Source organism: Hevea brasiliensis, unplaced genomic scaffold, assembly GCF_030052815.1.
Source record: "Hevea brasiliensis isolate MT/VB/25A 57/8 unplaced genomic scaffold, ASM3005281v1 Scaf7, whole genome shotgun sequence".
NCBI lineage: Eukaryota > Viridiplantae > Streptophyta > Magnoliopsida > Malpighiales > Euphorbiaceae > Hevea > Hevea brasiliensis.
In genome coordinates this window covers 2024696-2048498 of record NW_026615250.1, presented here as the reverse complement: position 1 = coordinate 2048498, position 23803 = coordinate 2024696, and the positions used below count along the sequence as shown (strand labels likewise).

The following is a 23803-nucleotide window of genomic DNA, read 5'->3' as shown; positions in this document are numbered from 1 at the left end:
TACACATACGTATTTTACAAACTAACCTATATAAGCATCCTAATAATATAATAATTAAATTAATTTAGGTAATATGTGCTTTTCATAGTCGGTCGTTGTGAAAATTAAATTAGTCATTTGCATAAAAATATTATGAAATATAAAAATAATTTACCTAAAAAATATTTTAAAAAATCAACCTTATTTAATTAAATTATATTAATACCCCCTCTTACTAAGAAAAAAACAAAAAAATAGTCAATTATTCTTCCCGGAAAAAAAAAAACAAGTAAATAAGTTGCGGAAATAAAACAAAAAATCAAAGTCAAAAAAGGCAACAACCAAATTGCTCGATTATTAATGAAAAGATGTTAAATAAAATATTAAATCTAATGCATATTTTTCTATATATGTCTAAATAATGTTATTAAAATGGTGTAATGCCATGCACTAAAATTCAGATTTTAATGGCCATTTAGCTGACAAGTCTCTCTCTGCCGGCTAGGTTCTTTAAACAATTTCCTTTCTTCCTGCTAATGACGTCAATGAATGAAAGCTTAAAATTAAGAATGGTGTTTAAGAAAACGCCACAGGATATAACTTAAAAATGATTTATAAAATTAAATCACTTAATAATAGTGTTTAAAAAAAATCATTATGTGACACATACTTTAAAAAATAAAAATATCTATCAGTTAAATTATTTTAAAATTAAATGATATCTATTTTTAGAATTTTGAAATACATTTGAAAATTTTATAACTGAAAAAAATAAATATTATATAAACTGTTATACTAAAAATATAAAATTGTTATCTTAAGAGGTGAGGTGAAATAGTAAGAGTCCCTTTTTCTTTTAATTAGTAGTCTCAAATTTCAATTCTGAATATAGAACACATTTAAAATTTGAGATGGAGCGCTTTGCTTATCCTTTATGGGCCTGCGCATAAAACATATAGTAGTGCATTATCACTATTTGAAAGAAAAAGTTTTACAAGATTATGTTTAAATGATGCCAATTAGTAGAGATTTTTATAAAAGATCTCAATGGTGTAAAAATAGAAAAGTTTCAGAAGTTACTTAGCATGATTTCAAGGAAAGAGATGATTAGTGTTGATTAAAGTCAACACTAATTTAATTTCAAGATTTAGCCATATGGTTAAAATCCTTCAATATTTTTGAGTTAGATATTTTGTTAGACTTTCTTAATTTTCTATTAAATGCAAGACGACCTTTATGTGCCTATAAATAGCCAAACTTCTTTAAAGTTTTGGGCATAAAGAGTGAAGTGAGGGAAGAGATAAAATTTTCATCTAAAGGAGAGTAGAGAAAATAATAGAGTGTAAAAGTATTATAATCAAGATATTAGTATGATTCAAAATATGTTTTATATTTGCTACATTGATGAATTTTGTACATAAAAAATATTATACTTTTACTATTATCTTGTTAAAATTAATAAAAATTTATTTAGAGTGTGTATTTTTTTTTTTTTTTTGGCAAAAATCTGCCCAATTTTCCTAACAAGGATCAATGGAAAAGTGGAACCAAAAATTCAGAGAAGAATGATGGAGAGTTCACCATTCCTACCTGTAAAACATGTGGTGCTAAACTAGGGAATGAATTTTCAATGCCATGGTGAACTGCAAATAATGAACAGAAATGCCATCATATTCATAAACAAAACCCAAATTAACTGCGAGTTCTTAACTGCAAGTTGATTTTACCGTCACCTAGCAGGTCTACATCAAAGTGGGAAAGTTTAATTTAAAGGATGAAACTTAACTGTGATTTTCCAATTCTTAAAAATGCTATCTTTTTGTACTTGAATCTTTCAACCACAGAAACAGGATAATCACCGCAAATGTTCAACGGCACAATTTATAGCTGAACTACAACCCTACAACACAGAAACGGCGTCGTTCGGTATTCCCTTTCTCTGTCTTGTGCATGGCATGTTTTTTTAAGGAAAGAATGAACTTTGCGGTGGAGCTCCGACTAAAAACTCCCGGGGACGGGATTCTAGCCCCAATGAAAGTGAAGGAAGCCGATTATGCCGTCCGACGTCGTCGGGCTCTGAAAAGAGTGGACAAAGAGTTGTCGAAATCCGATTTCAAGAGAGCTCTCTCCCTTGTCAAACAATTGCAAGGCAAACCCTTTGGCCTCCGTGGCTTTGGCGCAGCCAAACAGGTCTCTCTGTCTCTTTTCACTTGCTGTAGTTACAATATTTTGAAAGCGGTTTCATGTTTTGATTTGGGTATTGGATTGTGACGCAGGTACCCAGAAGTCGCCTGGTGTTGAATCAATTAGTATTCAATGGGATAGATTTATCACCCCTTGGTCCATTGGTTGATTCGGTTATGGATTCAATAGATAAATCTCTTCATTTCCTTTTACCGGATGGTGAACGCAGAGGTTCTAGCTGTGAAGAAGATCATTTCCTGTGTCTGCAAGTAAGTCACCGAAGTTCCTTCCCAAAAACCTCTGCTTTGAATATGAGTATATCTATCCTATAGAAGTGTGACCCTGCTGCTGGGGAGTGGAATTGTTATGTGTTATTAGCAACACAGTGCCCTCCCTGTCAAGAGAGATTATGAACTTATGGTTAGGGCACATAGCATGAAGCAAAGCTGCAGCTCAACAATAATTACAGCCCTGGAATGAATTTTTTAATTATTTTAAACTTTAATAATAAAAGTTGCAATGTTGCAGCATGAAGCTGGTCATTTTCTGGTTGGCTACTTGCTTGGGGCTCTCCCAAAAAGATATACAGTACCATCTGTTGAAGAACTGAGAGATGGCAATTTCGAGGGAGGGAAAGTAGAGTTTCTGGGATTTGAGTTTCTCAGAGAAGTAAGACAACTATTGTCATTTACTCTCCTGTAATCTTCTACAAATATTGTTAGTTTTTTCATGTGACAGTAGTGCTTGGACAGTCTTTGGCTTGAGAACTTAAATTCTGTTCACAATTTTCAATTATGGTACCATAGATGTTTTAGATTTTTTTCATTTTTTTCTGGGGGCTAACATGGCTACTTCAAAGGCTTTTCCTCCTTCAATTCATTTATTAATGTAGTTTGCAGCATGACGAAACTCTCATATGTGGATGATTGTTTTCCAAATTGGAAGGATTTAAACCTGTTAAGAGCAATTTCTTTCTAGTTTGATGTCCCTATATTTATTTCATCACTTTTCATGCATATAGGTTGGTGCTGCCCAGATGCTTAGGAAAAATATTATAAATGAAGAATCATCCTGTTCGGTGAGACATTCTGTCATTTATTCCTTATGTAGTCGATGTAAAAAGTTTCAAGATTGTTTGCAAGTTTACACTTCTTGATTATGTGAAAGCATTAAAACTTGATTGTTCTAGTATGTTAGAAAGTCTTGCGCCATTCTCTTGTTATGCAGATTTTTTCAGCTGTTGTGGAGTTAAAAGAAAAATCATATGTGAAAGTGAATTTTGTTTTCTTTGTGGTCTTGATGTTATTTACTACCTTTATGTGATAAAGGTACCCCAACTGTGCTTTTTCTCTTTGTAATTATATAATTTGAAAATATATTGTTTGATGCTTTATTAACTGATCATCCACTTTGGCTGCTTTGTACTGGTACATACTAAGTAATGTAACTAAAACAGAGCAGGATGCTGTTAAAAAAAAATGTTCAGAACTCTGCCGTGACCCATGAGTGTCACTTCCTAATTTGTAAATCTTGGAAGTACACCTGGGTTGTTGGTATTTGTTGCAAGTGTTATTGGTTGTTTGCTTTAAAGATCTGTTTGAAATATGTATTCTTCTGCCTAGCTCTTTTAATTAATGCATTCCTATATCATGCAGGGCAATAGAGGCAAAATTTCATCCAAGGTGAGGACTCTTTTTCTTTTCTTCTAATTTGTTTCATTTACAGTATATGATTTTATTTGTTGCAGGCAATAGGTTGTGTTGGCATGGTTTTTGTGATTATTGAATGTTCCTAATAAACAGAAGAGAAAATGTGATATGACAACTACAAGATTGACTATTCTCTAAGGAATGAATAATTGGGCCACAAAGAATCAGAGATATGTTTGTAGGATGCATGATCATGATGAGAATGTTAATATGGATGTGAAATGACAAAGAATAGAATGTAAATGGAATACAACTGAATGGTTTCATATTAAAATGGATTCCTGGACCTTTAATAAATAAAATAATTACTTTCACAACATTAGTTGGATGATTATGCATGATAACTATGGATTTAATTCTCTTGCAGACTTTAAACAACTTTTCTTGCATAATATTAGGAGGCTTGGTGGTGGAGCACCTAGTATTTGGGGATTCTGAAGGTCATTATTCTGATGTTGACAAGGTTAGGCTGGATATTTATAAATAATGCGGTATTGGGGATGAATCTTTTTAGGTTACTAAGATTTATTCCTTGTTAATTAAGGAACAGTTGGACAAAGCACTTAAATGGTTGGGTTTCTCCAACAGCGAAGCAAACTTTCAAGTGAGATGGGCTGCACTAAACACTGTCTTTGTATTGTGTCGTCATCATAAAGCTAGATTGAAACTGGTAGAAGCCATGGCACAGCGGCAATCAGTTGGCTTCTGTATCGACGCAATTGAGAATGCTATCGATGGAAGACAAATATAAATAGTGTATCTACATTCCTTTAATGTTGCATTCTCTTTTGTTGAGTTCTCCGAACAACATTCTTTTCCAATTCTAGCTTACCACGATGGCAATTCTTGACAATATTGATGATAATTCAACAAACAGGAAACATGAAGCACCTGTGCGTCTGAGGACCACAGAAATTTATTTTGCAGTTGAAGTCGCTAACATATTGTGGGAAGTGGGTGAACTGTGAAGCGATTCTTACTGCCTTCTCCGTCATGGTAACGGGTGTATTATCCACATGCATGTTATTTCAGGCCACCATGCAAAGAGATCTATCGAAGTATAGTGATCATGCTGGAATGTTGTTCTTTTGGATGATGATATGAATCTCCACATAATAATAATGCTCAGCAACTTAAGTATGTTAGGCAAAAATGGGGCCCAAACTTCAATTTCATTAGCAACCAATTATGAGTCCTTAGCCTATTACACCCATTTAACCCCAAGACCATAGTATATTTTAACATTCTTGTTCACTGGGAATATAAAACATGAGACCTGTTCTCCGTTATTACAATCCAGTGAGACAACATGTTAAAGGCGTACATTATCCTCTGCAACACTCCCTCTGAAGATAACTAGGTCTCAGCGTGTTCCCAGACAAAAGAGACACAACTTATAATAAAGACAAAAGTTGAGGGCATGCAATCATCTTCTCCAAATCATGCAAGAATCAAATAAAAAAAGCAGAACAGCCTAGAAGCGCAGCATTCTGTTCACTAACCTAGTGAAACTCCATTATACATCCAATCTCTTGTCCACAAGTATATTAGAAAAAAAAAAGAAATATATATATATATATATATATATATAACACAGAAAAGAGCACCATAGATTGATCAACTGATCGAAAAGCTGCGTGGTTTGATTCCAAAGCCGCCTTACCCAAAAGATACCATAGTAAACCAAGTAGAAAACCAAAATTGAATATTTTACAAGTGTAGAATTCCTAAAGAAAACTAGATACTGAGGGAAAAGACCTAGAACTCTTGAGAGGCAGATCCAATATCGTCTTTGCCCTTGCCAATCTTCTTAGGAAGGAGAGTCTGGTGAATGTTAGGCAACACACCACCATTGGCAATGGTAACAGAGCCCAGAAGCTTACTCAGCTCCTCATCGTTCCTCACAGCAAGCTGAATGTGCCTTGGCACAATACGGTTCTTCTTGTTATCTCTTGCTGCATTCCCAGCAAGCTCCAATACCTAAAACCAATCACCCATTAGCAAACCAACACAAAACTAGTAATAAACCCAGCGGCATCTTAATAAACAGCTAATCAATCAAATGATCAACGGAAACCATATTAATCTCCTAAAAACGAAGGACTAATTTTTATGAGCAATACAAAACTAATCGATCATAGTAAACCCTTCAACCAATAATGCACCAATTAATCCAAATCACGACCCTTGAAACAAAACCATCAAATTAGGGAAGAAAACTTGAGATAATTAATAAAATCAGTAAAAAAAAACAGTATGAGATTGCCCAGGAGCGAGCGAAGATCAAAGCCACTCTTGTTTCTTTTGGTGTGCTAGTGGCTTGTGTGGCTTAGGTTGAGCTAGTTCCTCTTGTATGGAGATATTTGATTAAGAGAACAGATTTGTTTTCCAATGTTCACCTTTAATTCACTGTTTGAGATGTATATTCATTTTGTTGCCGTGAATATAGAATTATTTAACTCCTTGGGAACTTTCACTGAAATTATGCTTCTTTTAGGAAGATGTAAGTGTTAGGCATTTTTTACTTTGTAACTCACTGGGAGTTCTTAAGCTTACTTGTCGTCAAGCAATGTGATCTCGGTACTGTGTGACTAAGTATCTGGCCTAAACCTAGCCCTAGTCACTTTCTACCAAGCAATATACCTGGCTTGGTAGTTGGTACTAGGTACATTAACTAGACTGTGCTATGGTCTATGGCTGAGTTAAATGTAGCAGTGGGCTCTGGATGCTACTGAAACCTGGACTTAAGCTTTTCCTGTATGATTTTGACCTCAAACTTTTGTACGGAATCCACAAAGCAAAATCTTCTGGCAGGATGAGATCAGAGCCAAAGGCTTTTGGTAGGTCCTCACCAGTTCAGGTTATGTTTTATTATATCCAGCCTAAATTCTCTTGGTAATAATTATAAGTTTCTTCACCAATTTAGTCAGATTTGCACACTGATAATTTTGAAGTTCAGGTGCGGTTCAGTATCCATAAGGATTGTTTTCCACTCCCTCAGTGTTTTCAAGAAGGCCATAAAGGACAATTATGATAAAAGGAACAAATTCAAAATAGAACTTACAGCTGAAAAAGTGAGAATTACTGGTTTTATTAGTAGTCATATATATATATATATATATATATATATATATATTCCAATTTTCCCTTTCAGATTAGGAAGCTCAGTGAACTTTTCCGACCTGCCGTGTTTCACTCAGTGCCATCAGATGCAGTGCCTGTCCATTCCCCATCAATTCAGGATAGTGAAGTGGGAAACCTTTGCCAAGTCAGTGGTGATGGTCGGAGTTATCCTGCAGTCTCTCATGAAATTGATCGGCGTATTGGGCCCACGGAGGTGATATCAACACAGAGAGAGGAAGCTCCTCGTGATTTATACATGAGTGAAAAGGAGTATCGCACCTATGATCTTCTAGACCCGCACAACGGCACAAGAGGAATTTGGAAATAGAGCACCTTCTCAGACAGCAAGCTCCTCTATACAGTGATACTATTCCTTTGCATAGAGAATCATTCTTGCTGATCCCCTCTATTTAACTCACAGAGAGTTTCAGACTTACAATGTTAGTGGTAGAAGTAAATTGCCACCTGCAGCAGCATCTAGTTCTGTTAGTACTGCGTTGGACTCCTATATTCAATGGATCCATATTATTCTTATCGACATGGTGTTTCATCTTCAAAAGTATATCAGCTGCCTCCATGCATGTTAATCAAAATCAATCAACATTCATTAATTAAAAAGTCCAAGGCAAATTAATGAATTTGAATTTGGTTTAAGATGGTTCTAATTTACAATATCCAAACACATTAGGCCATTAGCCTTACAATCCTCATACACATAATATCTCGTAAAGGCAATGCAGACACTAAATTTAACAAATTAGTGTATTCATGGATATTAAACACGATTATCTGAATTCAAACTTTACCAAATACAGACTGCTTTTAGGAACAATAAAATGGGAACAATATGGTCCGTTCACCATTTAAAATCTCAGAAGGAAACAACACATTGCATAGATAATCCCAACACGAATAAGAAAGCCCTTCCACAATCTACATCTGAATCAATTACAAAGAGCGTTGGCCTTATTTCAGCTTCAGCACATGATGGATTGGGGTCAATCTTCCTTGGCATTCTGTACATCATCCAAGAAATTTAGGGACAACAAAGTTAGGATCAAGAAGAGAATATATCAGAATTGAGAGATGATTTCAATTCTATGGTTTAGGAGAAAAGGAAATTTGATTAACCAACACATACATACCATTTCGGCAAACAATTGTTGTACAGTGTCATTCAGATTGCCATTCCAGCACTCTTGTCCATCATGTCGTACAACGAGGAGTCTTGGCGTGCTTAAGACTCCAATTGAGAAAACCTGCATCTTGGGGCATTTCCTCACAATTACTTCCGTTAAAGAGGGGAATTTGAAGCTGTGATCTGCTGAGCAAAAACTGACGAGGCTTGGCAAATATCTAAGTTCCAGTTTTCTTAATTTGCTAAAGATAATATCCTCTTTCCGTTCATTTCCGTCATTTGCAACTATTTCTTTCAACCCATCACATTCACTTATCAGCATAGCTCTGAGCTGGACCAGACTTTCTGCTGTTGAGGATGTTACCAAACTAGCTAATCCATTGCATTTCCATACAATCAAACGCGTCAGATTTTGAAAAGAAGCAGAGGATGGTGCTAAAGTAATCAAACTGTCACATAGCCAAACGAGAAGTTCTTCAAGAGACCGAAGAGCTTGGTCTAGCTGCGAGTCATGGTTCCACATATCCGTCAAAGCAGGAAGATTACCCAACTATAAGTGCCATATCATGTTTTAAAAAAATTACATAATCGACTCATTATCAAGAATTTTTATTTTCAATGTATGCAATCATATAATCATCTAGTAAAATTGATATTTAATTTAGCTCCAAAATCAATTTTGTTATATGAACATATTGTAACTTAATTCTAAATAAATTTATTCTTTAAACTTAATTAATTCTATACAATAAGTTTATTATATATATTCTTTTCAAAATAACAAAAAAAAAATTAAGTGCTATATTTTTTAAACTTATATATATAAAAACACAATCTCAACTAAATTTACAAATAGTGTATTAAAATGAATATAAACACATTATTTTCTTTTTTTCACTTTGAGGTGTGGAAAACAAATTCAATGGCAATGCTTTCTATGTAAAATAAATTTAATGCTCTATTTAGTTTTAGTATATAATAAGTTTCATTCTTAAAATTTTATAGATGAGAAGATATTACTTATACACAAAATATATCAAAATTTTTTAAGATAATGCAAAAAATAGATTTTAAGCTTGACACAAAGATTGAGCTCATACCTTTCTAAAGGAGAAATGTGGCTGCAGAACTTTAATCATAGGTTGGTTCTCCATATTTGTTTCTACCCAATTCAGATTCTGAACAATTTCCTCCACCCCAGAACTGTCTAAATCCAGTCTTTTGAGTTGTAGCAGATTTTTAGCTATTGAAGCTGGGAAAATAATTTTTAGATTTGGACAATCCCAAACACGCACTGAACTTAGGTTATCAAACAAGACAAGTCCCAGAGGATCCTCATTCCATACATGCTTCAAATTTGGAAGGCCTTCTATGCGTAGAGTTCTCATTTGAATGGCTACTGATTCTTTCATTTTTATTAGCTCTTGGAGATCAAACACCTCTTGCAGTAAATCGCAATTACGTATGACCAGACGTTGAAGATTCCGGAGGCCTCTCAACAACGTGGATGGAAAAATTTTAATTAGTTCTTCACAGTGCTCCACAGTAAGTGCGTTTATTTTGCAAAAGGAATCTGAATGGAGTTCATTGTGCCATATCATCTTCAAATTATCCATGTTGAGAATCACCAATTTCTCCAAGTTGGGGAATGCAACCTGCATCAAAAATCAATAGTCACTGTGAATAAACTTGACATGATACTCTCCTCTGTTTATTTCTTTCTCTATTTCAATAAATTTTTTGCTTATAAAAAAAATAGACATGATAATTTCATTTTGACTCACATCCAACAGCGGATTGCCGAACCCTTAAAGCTAACATGGCATTGGATTTAGACCTTCCAACATTGTTCAAATTTGAAATATACAATTTACAAGTAAAAATTATTTTTTAATCAAATATTAAAATTTAGGCCAATTACAACAGCAATCCTAAAGAAGGAACAATTAACGATTGTGGATAACAACGGAAACTATTATTCAGGTGAAAAAAGACTGCATACCTTTTCATCGAAGAGAGCAGAGTTTATAATGTCAAGTTCACTGCTGGATGCCATATTTGAAGTCGTATAATTGGAGACAAAGGTCCTCATTTGAGGGCAATTTTGTATGCGCAACTCTTTCAAGACAGGACATTCAACTAAATTACTTGTGCAGAATCGCGTGAGTTTTGGAAGATCCATGAGCTCTAGGGACTCTAGTTGATGGAGTAACATCTTACTCATTATTTCTTCTTCCAATCCTTCTTTGACCATCACTTCTTCCATCATCTTACAATTGCATATCTGAAGCCTTTTCAAATGCACAACACTTGAGAGTGATAATAAATTTTTCAGATATTACTTAAGTCCAAAAATACCAAAATTTTTTCAGATATTACAAAGAAAGATTTTAAGCTTGTCAGGGAGATTGAGCCCATACCTTTCTAAACGAGAAAAGTGGTTGCAGAACTTGAGTCATGAGTTGACACTCTTTATTTGTTTCTACCAAGTTCTCATATTCTGAACAAAAAATGTTTACTTCCTCACAATGATACACCGCTAACCTCTTTAGCATTGGAGATTCCATAGTGTGTATTCCTGGGTAGAAGCACTTGAGCTCATATAATTCCCCAAAAGTCAAGAACTTTAAGCAAGGAAAAACAAATTCAGAAGTTGCTTCTAATCCTTGGTCCTGAGCAACAATTTCCTCCACCTCACAACTTCTTATATGCAGGGTTTCGAGTTGTGGCAGATTTTTAGCTATTGAAGCTGGGAAAATAAATTTTAGATTTGGACAATCCCTAACATACACTGAACTTAGGTTATGAAACAGCACAAGTCCCAGAGGATCTTCATTCCATACATGCTTCAAATTTGGGAGGTTTGCAATGTACAGAGTTCTCAATTGAAAGGCCACTGTTTCTTTCATTTTAATCAGCTCTTGCAAATCAAACGCCTCTTTCAGTGAAGTACAATTCCATATGACCAAATCCCCAAGATTCTGGAGGTCTCTCAGCAACATGGATGGAAAAATTTTAAGTAGTTCTTCGCAGTATTTCACCTCAAGTACTTTCATTTTGCAAAAGGAATCTGAATGGAGTTCATTGTGCCATATCATCTTCAAATTATCCATGTTGAGAATTTGCATTTGCTCCAAGTTGGGGAATGCAACCTGTATCAAAAATCAATAGTCTGAATAAACTAGACTCGATAATTTCATTTTGACTCATACCCAACCGGGGATCGCAGATCCCCTAAAACTAACATAGCACTGTATTTAGACCATCCAACATTGTTCAAATTTGAAATATACAATTTACTAATAAAATTTTTTTTTAATCAAATATTAAAATTTAGGCCAATTACAACACCAATCCTAAAGGAGGAGCATGGGTATGTTGTAACATCGGGAGCAATTAACGATAAAAATGGAATGGGAAGAGACTGCATACCTTTTCATCAAAGAGAGTAGGACTTAAGTACTTTAATTTTTGGACTTAAGTACTTTCTTTAAATTTTTATTTATTTATTTTAATTTTTTTAACTACTTAAATGTTAGCATACGAATTTAAAATTTTTTTATCATTTTTTTTTCTCTTATTATCATTTTAAATTTTAATTATTTGGTTATTTAATTATTAAATTTAGTTTTAATTATTATTATATTTACAAAATAAATTTTAAAATAATTCCATTTTATGATAAAATGAATTTTACTTTATACACCAACATTATATTAGTAAAATATAAAATAATAAGAAAAGTATAATAACAAATTAATAATCTATTTTAGTAATATTTTTGCTTTTTTCTACTAAAAATACTTTTCAGAGTAATAATAATTAATTATTATTATTATAATAATTAATTATTATTATTATAATAATTAATTATTATTATTATTATAATAATTAATTATTATTATTATAATAATTAATTATTATTATTATTATTACCTAAAAAATATTTAAACAAATGATATGCACGGACTTTTTCTTAATATTTATTTAGAGTTGTTTAATCTATTAAATGTGTAAATTTAGTTTTTAAGTAGTAAATAATTAAATTTACATACTTTGCTCTTAAATTTTGATATAATTTGTGATATATTTAATTTATTTGTAAATAATTAAAAATATTTTTAAAAGAATATTCATATATTATTTATATATATTAAACCTATTACCCTAAAAATAATTTAGGCTTTCTTTTAAGATAGGTTAATTAATTTTTTTAACTAGTATTACTATTATTTTACTTTTTTTTGTAAGTCAATTCTAAAATGAATTTTTTTCATTATTTATTTATATTTTATTCAATGTATTATAACAAATTAATAATAAATATTTTGTTATTAAATAGTTTGTCTTAAACCAAACTATATATACATATATGATACGTAATATAATGAATGATTAAAATTTTATTTTAGATGAATTAAATTATTAATAGATAATAATTTTATTTATAAGATATAAATATTATATTTTATATTATTATAAAATAAAATTAAACATGTTAAATATTTTTATTTATTAATTATATTAAATGAATAAAATAAAAAAAATAATACTCACAGCATTGTGCTATTTTTTAAAGCTTGTTGAAAGCCTAATTAGTAAAAGTTAAATATAATTTTAGTAATCTTTGTAATTAGATAAGATTATTAAAATTAAAATTATAAATAAAATTTATAAAATATAAAAAAATCTTCCCTTTTCTTAGTCATTAGTCTTTTTATCTTCAACTCAAGTACCAGAAAAAAAAAAAAAAAAAAAAACGAAAGAAAGAAATGATGAAATAAAGGAGGACGATGCCTTCTCAAAATACAATGAGACACAAAACAGAGTAGAGACTGTCTTCTCATGAAGAGATCTAATAAGGGAAAGGAAAAAAAAAATTAAAAATAAAAAATAAATAGAAAGACAAAAAGAGTTGCAGAGGGAATTAACAGAAAGGAAGAAGATAACAAACTCACACACACAAAAGAACTTACTGATTTTTGCGATCAAATGAGAAATGAAAACCGAATCAGTTTCCTTTTGAAAATAAACAGCAAGCTGCTAATTAAAGAGCAACAGAATAGAAAGAGAAAATATATAAATAAGAAACAAAAACCGAATAATTAAAGAGTGAAACAATATCAAAGAAACTATGGAATTGAGCGATAACAGAGAAGGAAAACTTATTACCTTTAGCAATCAGAGTATGTAAAGAGAGAGAGAGAGAGAAGGCAGGATGATCAGTTGATTACTCCAGAGAAATCAACCGAAAATGAATGGAGAACATAATATTACTTGTGGAAATTAAAGGCATCTATTGTCTCCAAGGAAGACCAAGACCTTTACTCGTCAATGAAAACGCTACTTGGTTCCTTGGCTGTAAACCGCTTGCTCATCTGGTCCAACCATACTGGCACGACAAGTCGTTTTAAGGGATTCAATTAGTTATTTAATTAGTTGTTTTCTTGTAGATTTTTTTTTTCATTTTTCTATTTTTCATTTTGAAAGAAAATTTCAAGGAACATGTGAAATACATTCACTAGAGTTTTCTAATTTAAAAAATTTTAAAAATTATTAACATCTTTCATAATTAAAAATAAATTTTTATTATTTTATAATATAATATATAATATATTTTTTTTAAATAAAAAAATTAAAAAAAATAGAAACTCAAATATGAAACTATCAATGAATAATATATTTTTTTTAATTTTCAATCTAGATTATGCAATATATAACGCATACACATTATCAACAATTGAGTGTTTTAACGTATAAAACTAGTCAATAACAACAAGTCTTTGTGGAAATAAAACTGAAAATCAAAGCCTAAGAAAGAAAGCCGCAAGCCAACTCTCTTTAATGACCCAACGACTTTTTTGTTACATGACAATGATAGGATAGAAAAGATGTAAATATTTTTATTCATAAATCAATATCAAAAAATAATTAATATAAATAAAAAAAAATATAGATATATATCACCAACTCAACTCAACTCAACTCAACTAAGCCTTTATCCCAAAAATTTGGGGTCGGCTATATGGATTCGCTTTTTCCACTCTGAACGATTTTGGGTTAAATCCTCAGAAATGTGTAATGCTTCTAAGTCATCTTTGCACTACTCTCCTCCAAGTCAATTTAGGTCTACCCCTTTTTTTCTTTCTATCCTCTAGCCTAATGTGCTCTACTTGTCTAACTGGAGCCTCCGTATGTCTACGCTTCACATGACCAAACCACCTCAATCTCCCTTCTCTCAACTTATCTTCAATTGGCACAACTCCTACCTTTTCTCTAATACTTTCATTACGGACTTTATCTAGTCTAGTATGACCACTCATCCACCTTAACATTCTCATCTCTGCAACTCTTATCTTAGATGCATACGACTCTTTCAGTGCCCAACACTCACTACCATATAGCATAGCCGGTCGTATGTCTGTACGGTAAAATTTTCCTTTTAATTTATTGTGAATCTTACGATCACATAAAACTCCCGTGGCACGTCTCCACTTCAACCATCCGCTTTAATTCTATGACTAACATCCTCCTCACATCCCCATCTACTTGAAGGATCGAGCCTAAATATTTAAAGTGATTATTTTGGGAATGTGCCACTCCATTCAAACTAACTCCTTCCCTATCACAATTTTGGCCTTCACTGAACTTGCAATGCATGTATTCTGTCTTCGTTCTACTTAACTTAAAACCCTTTGACTCTAGAGTACTTCTCCAAAGTTCTAGCTTCCTATTGACTCCTTCTCGTGTCTCATCTATCAAAACAATATCATCCGCAAACATCATGCACCAAGGAATACTCTCTTGTATATGTTTCGGTTCATCTAAAACTAATGTAAAAAGGTAAGGGCTTATGGCTGATCCTTGGTGTAATCCAATTGAGATCGGAAAATCTCTCGTGTCCCTCCCACTGCGCACAATAGTAGTTGCTCCTTCATACATATCTTTCAATACTTGTATGTACCTAATAGATACCCTCTTTTGTTCTAACGCATTCCATAAGACCTCTCTTGGAACACTATCATAAGCCTTCTCCAAATCAATAAAAACCATGTGTAGATCTTTCTTCCCATCTCTATATTTCTCCATCAAGCTTCTAATGAGAAAGATCGCTTCCATAGTTGAACGACCAGGCATGAAACCAAATTGATTGAGAGAGATAGAAGTATCATGACGTAGTCGATGCTCCACAACTCTCTCCCACAACTTCATAGTATGGCTCATGAGTTTAATTCCCCTATAGTTTGAGCAACTCTGTATGTCTCCCTTATTTTTAAAAATAGGTACTAAAATACTCTTCCTCCATTCATCAGGCATTTTCTTTGAGTTTAGAATCTTATTAAATAATTTAGTTAACCATGCCACTCCCATATCTCCCAAATACTTCCACACTTCAATTGGTATTTCATCGGGTCCACAGGCTTTACCTACTTTCATTCTCTTAAGTGCTTCCTTTACTTCTAAAGATCTAATCCTTCTAGTATAATTTACATTCTTTTCTATTGTTCTATAATCTATATTCACGCTATTTCCATTTTGATTATTATTAAAGAGATCATTAAAATAATTTTTCCATCTTTCTTTAATGTCCTCGTCTTTCACCAACACTTTTCCTTCTTTATCCTTAATGCACCTAACTTGATTGAGATCTTGACATTTCCTTTCTCTACTCCTTGCTAATCTATAAATATCTTTCTCCCCTTCTTTAGTTCCAAGTTTCTCATATAACTTTTCAAAGGCCTGTGCTCTTGTTTGGCTAATCGCCTTTTTGCCTCTTTCTTTGCTATCTTGTACTTGTTCATATGCCTCATTATTATCACATTTAGGTAATTTCTTATACCATTCCCTTTTTCTCTTCAACGCCTTTTGTACTTCCTCATTCCACCACCATCTCTCTTTGAGGGTGGTCCATGTCCTTAGACTCCCAAGTACTTTTCTAGCAACTTCTCTAAACTATGATCCCATCTGTATCCACATATAATAGCCCTCCATAACTAGCTTCCAGACTTCGGACTCAAGAAGCTCATTTTTGAACTTCACTTGCTTTACTCCTTTGAACTCCCACCACTTTGTTCGAGCTACACTATTTCTTCTGACCTTACTTGAATTGTTCCTAAACTTGACATCCAAGACCACCAACCTATGTTGACTTGTTAAAGCCTCTCCTGGAATGACCTTGCAATCCTTGCATAGAGCTCTATTTGTCTTCCTGGTTAAGAGGAAGTCGATTTGGCTTCTATGTTGCCCACTTTTGAAAGTCACTAAATGTGACTCTCTTTTTATAAAGTAGGTATTTGCTAGTATTAGGTCGTATGCCATAGCAAAATCCAGGATGCTTTTTCCTCCTCATTTCGACTGCCAAAACCAAAACCTCCATGAACATTCTCATAACCTTGCCTATCACTTCCTACATGTCCATTCAAATCTCCACCAATGAAAACATTCTCTTCATTCGGTATGCTTTGCATTAAATCATCCATATCTTCCCAAAACCTTTGTTTACTCTCACTGTCTAGTCCTATTTGTGGGGCATAAGCACTAACTATATTTATTGTTTCTCCGTCTAGTACTAGTTTTACTAGTATAATTCTATCTCCTACTCTTTTCACACTACTCTGCGTCTTTCAATGTCCTGTCTATGATTATACCCACTCCGTTCTTGTTTCTCTCCTTTCAGAAACCACAATTTGTACCTGAATTACCCACTTCCTTACTTTTCTCTCCTACCCATTTAGTCTCCTGAATGCAAGCAATATTCACCCTTCTCCTTTCCAAGGTATCCACAAGCTCCATTAATTTTCCTGTAAGTGATCCAACATTCCAAGTACCAACCCTGATCCTCCTCCTATCCTGCTCCTTCCTAATTGGTCTCCTTCTATGATATCTTCTATTATTTTCTATGTTTATCTTGTGTTATGTTCCACTATTTGTTCTATTATCTGTCCTATGGACTAACTTCTTTACCCACACCCGTCCATGATGTGGGAACCCTTGCTCACTTAACACCACACCCGGGCGCCAGCATGGCGCGTCGCTTTCGGTGAACGCCCTACACCCTTGCATATTTATCACTACACCCGGGCTCCGATGTAGCGCGTCGTTAGTAGAGGACGCCCCAACATTTATATCATTTGAATCCATATCATAGGGTGTGACGAAATTTTTACGCTGGTTGTCACCTACCGCAACCCTCCTCCTTTATCCGGGCTTGGGACCGGCTAAGCGCAAACTACTTAGGCGGAGTTAGATATATATCACCATATGAGTATTTTAATATATAATATTTTCTTCTAATTTATTATTAACTGACAAACATTTAATTTTATCAAAATTTTTTGTAATGTAAAATATAAAAAATATTATCAATATTTTTTATACGAAATTATAATTATTTTATATCTAAATTGAGCAGTAAAGATATAAGTTAAAATTAGAAATATTTTATTTTCTTATAATTATATATGTGAATATTTTGCCCTCATATATTGATGGATGCATTTCATATCATTATTTAAGTATAATTTTTATAATTAATTTACTTATGTTTACAGCTAATATACTAGAAATTATCCTTTATTTAGTTAATTTTCTCTTTTCATACTTCTTAGTTTAATTTATGAAATTTACTTATTTTATAGATTAAAATATAGAGAAATTTGATGATATTTTGATCAGAGCAGTCATTTGAAAGAAATCAGAGCTGATCTACAAAATTTTAAAGAGAAAAATTTGAAGTTGAATTTAAAGAACAGAAAGTTGCACAATATATGACACAGCTTGTGTAGCTTATGTAGCAGCCAGTGTTGGTGCACTTGATAAGTCTCGAAAATTGTCCAAAAAGGTGCACAACTTGCGACACAAGCGCAACACAACCCAATCCAGCTTATGTCATTTTAATGAAAGATGCTGACGTGGTACTTTCTCTCATTTGACCTAATATATAATCTTTTCTCCAGAATCTTCTGTCTTTTAACCCATTTTGCAAAAGAGAGAAGGAAGAGAGAGAAGCATCCTTGGATCATTGTTGCAGCAACCAAGATGACGTCTTCTCCAATGTTCCAATAGCAGTTTCTTCACCATTTTTACTGAGTTTTTCTTTCTCTTAGTTTAGATATTCATTTCTTCTTCATTTATTCACTTGAGTTTGTCTTGAAATCATAATTTGTGAGTATAACTTTAAGATTTCAGAGATGGGTATGTAAATATTGCCTTATATTGTGGTTTTTAAATTGATTTAACTATTTTAATGAGATTTGTTACATTTTTTATTTATTGTTTGTGAGCTTATTGTCTTAATGAAAGTGCCCTCATCAAGTTAAGTTTTAATCATTTACAGATTGACTGAAAAGTGAATGTTTAGGATAGATAATCTTGTAATAAACTTGATTTTCTTGATGTTAGAAATAAGCTAAGAAAATTAAAAGGACTTTTATAATCAATTAGAGCTTTAGATGGATTTTTATCAGGTTTGAAATACCGTGAAAATAGGTTTGATTTGATGACAACCAATTTTGAAATGCTTGAGAGAGGTTTTAAGGAACTAAGAATTGATTTCCTTTAAAAATTGCAAATCTCATGTGTCTGCCTAAATTGGAGATAAACCACATGCAAGTAATATTGGAAATCTCTATCTCTAGAATCACTTTAATTCTTATTGAAGTTAGATTTAAATCATCTCAAATTTATAATTAGTAATTTCATCTTAAGTTTTAGTTATTTAGTTCAATTAGTTTAATTAATTATTTGATTTCCCTTAAATTTCTCAAATACCAATTTTAATTTTGAATTTCATTATCAATATCTTTAAATTTTAGCATTCTAATTAGCTTATTCATTTATTTTCAATTGAAGCACAATTTTCTATGGGAACTGTCACACCTTACCCCTCTGTAAGGCATAACATGATCCCGTAGAATACCTAATGAACTACCGAACTTCACCTATCGATAACTCATTAAGTACCCTATAAGGGATTTTAAAACAATTTTCTTATTTTTGATAAGTGGTGAGCATTTTCTAATAGGTATTTAAAACATTTAATTAAATTTAAAACTAGTTAATATTTTTAGTCCATTTTATTTTTTCGCAAATTTTATAAAAATTTTGGCAGAGTTTCGTTTGTATTTTGAGAAAACAGTTCTTCAAATACCTGAAAAAAAACACTTCCAATAATTTTTCAACCACTTCTTCAATTTCACAATCAATCTCAACCATTCTCTCAAATTTCAAAATTCAACAGTCAACATTTCTCAATTTCCAAAATTCCATAATCCTCAAGGTACTGTCAATCAATTTCATACATCCATATTTCTTTAAAGATAAACAATTTATATATACATCATACAAAAATTTACATTAAGAAAATCCAAACTAAAATTTATTACCAATTTTATACAGATTTTGTACAAGCTGCTCAAGACCCATTTGCACATGTCCATACATTTCTGTGCATTACATACATCAAAATAAATATTTACAGGCAGGGTATAAATTATACCCGATAACTTCAAGCTGATAAATCCTCAATCCTCAGCAGCTCAGTCTGCTGCTCCTCTAGTCTCTATATCTGCGACAGCAATAAAAGCTATCGTTGAGTACTAGGACTCAGTGGTGCACAACATACTAAAATAATCTTTATGCAGAACTTAAATAACATTTATTCAAAAATTTGACTGAACATGAGTATTAAATACAAATCATGCATTATGAGATTTTAATCCCAAACAATTTCATTTTGAAGTATCAAATCACATTCCATAAAACCCACAGTTAGATCATGCCATTCGAAACAAATAGAATCTCAATAGCCAGAGGCTAAAGAGAAATCACATTACAAGGCTAGCTAGCTCAAATATATGGATATCCATTCACATCCTCTTCTACTGGCACACCTCAACACTTCTCCAGAGAAGGAATCAAAATTCGAAACTAATTACCCACACTAGTCGTGCTAGTGAGGTGTTCAAATATATGGTCATGATACTGTGGTTTCAAAACTTATCTTAACAATTTGCTAAACATTGTCATTTCAAATATACACAATAACTTTCAACAATTTCAATTAAAGCATCATAAATAATGTCTCAATTCACTTTTTCAAATCATTCAAAACAATATGCAGCAAATAATTTACAAAAATTACACGTTGTGCACAAACCTCAAGCGAGTCGCCTCTTGGCCTCGACTCGGTTCCTCGGGTTCTTTCCCGGTATTCTTTCCAACTGAAACACACAATTTTACAATGTTTCAGTACTAGAACTTAACATAAACCCAAAATAAATTTAGCTTCACTTTTACCTAGCTCTAACGTGCTAAACTCGACGTTCTTGAAATTTTTGTGTTTTGGGTTACCATTCACTATACTATTCAAGTCAAATTGTTGACTTTCTAAGGCTTAATAGGTATGGGAACTCCAACTTTACTCACATACCACATTTTGGTCACTAAATTTGTTGGTTTTGGTCATTTTCTCAAAACTTAGGTCTTTTAGGCAAAATTGCCAATTTTCAGTTTTGGAGTCCTAAGTTGCACTATTTCATTGGTCCTTTTACTGTTGGAATTTGGCAAAACTTTCTTCATAGAAAATGTTCCCTATTATCTTAAGTTTATTCTCCTTTTTGAATCACTCCAATTGGAGTTTTGTAGCTCAAGTTATAGCCAAAATACAGTTACTGTTCATGCTGCAGAATTTAGTTCTGCAGATTTATTACTCCAACTTTGTTCAGCAATTGGATCAAGTTAAGTCCATAATTTGGTCTAATTTTCCTCATATGAAATGTTCTAATATATCTTAGGTTTTCATTGGTTCAAGAATCACCTAAATCGGAGTTTTCTAGAGAGAGTTATAGCCATTGAAACTTTACTGTTCATATGGCAAATCTGCAGTTCTGCAGATTCAGTGGTTCAACTTTGTTCAGTAATTTGATTGGGTTAATGGCATAATTTGGGTTTGTGTTCTTCATGAAAGTTTTAAGTCTACATCTCATCTAACCACTGGTTAAATTTCAGGTCATTTTGACCTGCCGAGCTCGAGTTATGACCAAATGAACAAACATTGTTCATTTGGTCGATTATCTGACAGCGACTGCAATTTTCCAACTTTGGTCAATTTGTTCACTAGGTTTTGGTCACTTTTTGGGCATGCTTCCTAAATGAAAATTGTGTCATTTAGTGCCTATTTTCATTCTCAATTGGTCTCATACCAATTGGACTTGTAAAATTCTATTTTTGGTCCCTCAAAGTTGACTTTTGGTCATGGTGCATACCCAATCCGAATTTGGCTTTGATTCAAACACTTCTAACACACTTAATTAGGTCACAAATGACTATTTCTTTCCTTAAACTATGTCAAAGACATCATTTAGCACTTGTTCACATTTTTTGTCCCTAAACCCTAATGTCCAAACCCTAATTCATACTAATTTTTGCATTTACTTGATTCCATGCCTTTAACCATAGTCATTCAACTAACTAAGGTTTATATACCCATTCAAACTATTCAAATCATGCAAATCACCCTCCCCCTTAGGCTGGCCGAAATTCAGTAATGGTCCCTCACAATTTTTTTTTTCATTATAAACATATTTACAAGCTAAATAAGTTAGAAATGTAAGAATCAAACTCAATTTATCAAATTTGATTACTAACCTTTTTATGCAGAATTTCCTTTTCTTCAAAACTCCTTCCTTTCTTTTTCTTTTTGTTGTCAAGCTCCTTATCTAGGTCTAACTACAAGATTTAATGTTGGAGAGTAAGGTTTTTATGGTGGAATTGAAGGTTTATGAAGCTTGACTTAAGAGCTCTAATGGAGTTTGAGAGAGAGAGCTAAGGGAGAGAGGTGGGCGGCTTCAAGGGAAAAGATGACCAAATGGATTTTTTTTTTTCTTTTCTTTTGTCTCTTTATCTCTTTAAGAAGACCAAAAATCTAAATAAATAAATAAATTAATTATATTATTTATGGCATCATACATGAGGTCATGCATGATGTCATCACCTTTTGACTTTTCCATTTTCTTTTTTTTTTTTCTATTAGTTTTTTAATTTAATTCTCGATTTCGAAATTTTCTTTTCTTCAATTTTATTTGACAGTTAGGTCAGAAGTCAGCTCTCGGGGTCAATTGACCAAATTGCCCCTCGCCGATTTATCCCGGTTTGCAATTAATTCCATATTTCTTAGTCTCACGACCTAATTATTTGGTGATTTATGATTCTTTTTCGTGATTTTCTCTTTTCTACTGTGTTTATAAGGGTCCTAAGGACCGCGGCGTCACATTTTACGGTTCGAAATTTGAGTTTAAAATGACTTCGCAGTTGTTCCTGAGAAGGTCACCCATCGCTGTGACTCTCGGCTTGTTTAATTTCTTATGTTCTGTTTTTCTTGTTTATACTTAACTAATTGGACATTATTAATTATTTCTGTTTATGGCTTCTCTAGTTGTCTTAAGTGTGGTTCTAATCTCCTTAATTGTCCGGACCGACTCTGGTCACTGGAACAGTGAAATATACCAGGCTATGCAAATAAGAGTGTTACGGGAACAATATTTTTAAAATTATATTACTCTAACTTGTGCACTTGCGGAATCTATTTTACTGCAACATCATATATATATTTATGGTTCCATATAAAATTAGTAACAAATTATTAGACTTAGATTTTATATTTATTAATTAAAAATTAAACGTGTAATTTATTTTTATTAATCAATTAGTCTCTTCTAAATATGGGTGTTCACTTTTTGTTTCATTACTGTTCTAGCTAAAAATCGGAATTAAACCTTCGATTTTTTGAATTTTAAGAATCATATTTGGAATCAAACTTTGGTTTCGATTTCGGTTCTGCTCTAAACAATTTTGATATGGTTCTGATTCCGATTTCCGTTCTTTTTTATTTCATTTTAGTTCTAATTTCATTTTAAATCTCGATTTTTACATCTAAAACTACAATATTTTTGTGTTCATTTTAAAATAGAAAATAAAATCAAATAACAATAAAAATAATAATCATATTAATATTAAAATAAATTTATATGAAAAAGTATATTTTTTAATAAAAATTTTATATAATCTTTTACATATTTATTAATTATATAATCTAAACAATACATATATAATTAAAAATTAAAAAATATATTATATTATATGACTCACATGTGATTTAGTCATATAATTAAAGATTATAAGATGATTTAATATATTAAATATTAAAATTATTTAAAAGTTAGAAAAATAAAAAATAATATTAAATTATATGCGCTTATAATTATAGATAAATTAAGTTTATATATATATATATATATATAATTTTATTGAAATTATAAAATATATCTAAATGACAGAAATAATAAAGATTTCTGATTATAGATTTAAATAAAAATGATAACCAACATCATAAGTATTGTGAGCTTCAGTTTCTAATACTCACTCTCTGCATGGCTTCAATTAAAGGAATTGTGAGCTTCATTCTGTGCCACAAACTAGTAAAGAAAATCAAATCTTGTTCAAAGTTCAACATGTGATAGATGGTCTTATTTTTATACATACTGTGACTAATTAATAATTAAGTAAACTCCACATTTGAATTTGAAACACAATAATAAAGTGATATTCAAATTTCAGATGTACCAGAAAGCATATTTGATAATTGATTTTAATGAAATTCACAAAATTAGGC

General features: G+C 32.1%; 3 protein-coding genes across 7 annotated transcripts; 1 reads left to right on the top strand and 2 right to left on the bottom strand.

Annotated features, from left to right (window-relative positions):
* Positions 1 to 1721: 1721 nt before the first annotated feature.
* LOC110633494 (uncharacterized) lies at positions 1722 to 4798 on the top strand. Of its 4 annotated transcripts, none has more exons than XM_021782128.2 (7): positions 1742 to 2169; positions 2256 to 2432; positions 2692 to 2832; positions 3185 to 3241; positions 3819 to 3845; positions 4240 to 4335; positions 4417 to 4798. In XM_021782128.2, the coding sequence occupies exons 1-7, from the start codon at positions 1930 to 1932 to the stop codon at positions 4621 to 4623; spliced, it is 945 nt and encodes a 314-aa protein (XP_021637820.2). In that variant the 5' UTR covers positions 1742 to 1929; the 3' UTR covers positions 4624 to 4798. The 4 variants fall into 4 exon arrangements, with proteins under 4 accessions (XP_021637822.2, XP_021637820.2, XP_021637823.2 ...); XM_021782129.2 differs by having other exon boundaries at positions 1751 to 2169; positions 4423 to 4798; XM_021782130.2 differs by lacking the exon at positions 2692 to 2832 and having other exon boundaries at positions 1722 to 2169.
* Positions 4799 to 7743: 2945 nt separating this feature from the next.
* Positions 7744 to 10464, bottom strand: LOC131177660 (uncharacterized). 2 transcript variants are annotated; one of them, XM_058142742.1, is made up of 4 exons: positions 10136 to 10464; positions 9234 to 9788; positions 8141 to 8683; positions 7744 to 8011 (listed from the first exon to the last, which is right to left on the bottom strand). In XM_058142742.1, the coding sequence occupies exons 1-4, from the start codon at positions 10400 to 10402 to the stop codon at positions 7994 to 7996; spliced, it is 1383 nt and encodes a 460-aa protein (XP_057998725.1). In that variant the 5' UTR covers positions 10403 to 10464; the 3' UTR covers positions 7744 to 7993. The 2 variants fall into 2 exon arrangements, with proteins under 2 accessions (XP_057998725.1, XP_057998726.1); XM_058142743.1 differs by having other exon boundaries at positions 8141 to 8635.
* Positions 10465 to 10482: 18 nt separating this feature from the next.
* LOC131177661 (uncharacterized) lies at positions 10483 to 11585 on the bottom strand. Its single transcript, XM_058142744.1, has 2 exons — positions 11566 to 11585; positions 10483 to 11285 (listed from the first exon to the last, which is right to left on the bottom strand). The coding sequence occupies exon 2, from the start codon at positions 11259 to 11261 to the stop codon at positions 10533 to 10535; it is 729 nt and encodes a 242-aa protein (XP_057998727.1). The 5' UTR covers positions 11262 to 11285; positions 11566 to 11585; the 3' UTR covers positions 10483 to 10532.
* Positions 11586 to 23803: the final 12218 nt, after the last annotated feature.

Bases quoted from the DNA above. Each gene is read 5' to 3' on its own strand.
- LOC131177660 (XM_058142742.1), bottom strand. From the start codon at position 10,402: ATGATGGAAGAAGTGATGGTCAAAGAAGGATTGGAAGAAGAAATAATG. The intron at 9,789-10,135 runs GTATGCAGTCTT...TTTTTGATGCAG, and splicing joins CTGCTCTCTTCGATGAAAAG to GTTGCATTCCCCAACTTGGA. The intron at 8,684-9,233 runs GTATGAGCTCAA...TGGCACTTATAG, and splicing joins CACATTTCTCCTTTAGAAAG to TTGGGTAATCTTCCTGCTTT.
- LOC131177661 (XM_058142744.1), bottom strand. From the start codon at position 11,261: ATGCAAATTCTCAACATGGATAATTTGAAGATGATATGGCACAATGAA.
- LOC110633494 (XM_021782128.2), top strand. From the start codon at position 1,930: ATGGCATGTTTTTTTAAGGAAAGAATGAACTTTGCGGTGGAGCTCCGA. The intron at 2,433-2,691 runs GTAAGTCACCGA...GCAATGTTGCAG, and splicing joins ATCATTTCCTGTGTCTGCAA to CATGAAGCTGGTCATTTTCT. The intron at 3,846-4,239 runs GTGAGGACTCTT...ATTCTCTTGCAG, and splicing joins GAGGCAAAATTTCATCCAAG to ACTTTAAACAACTTTTCTTG.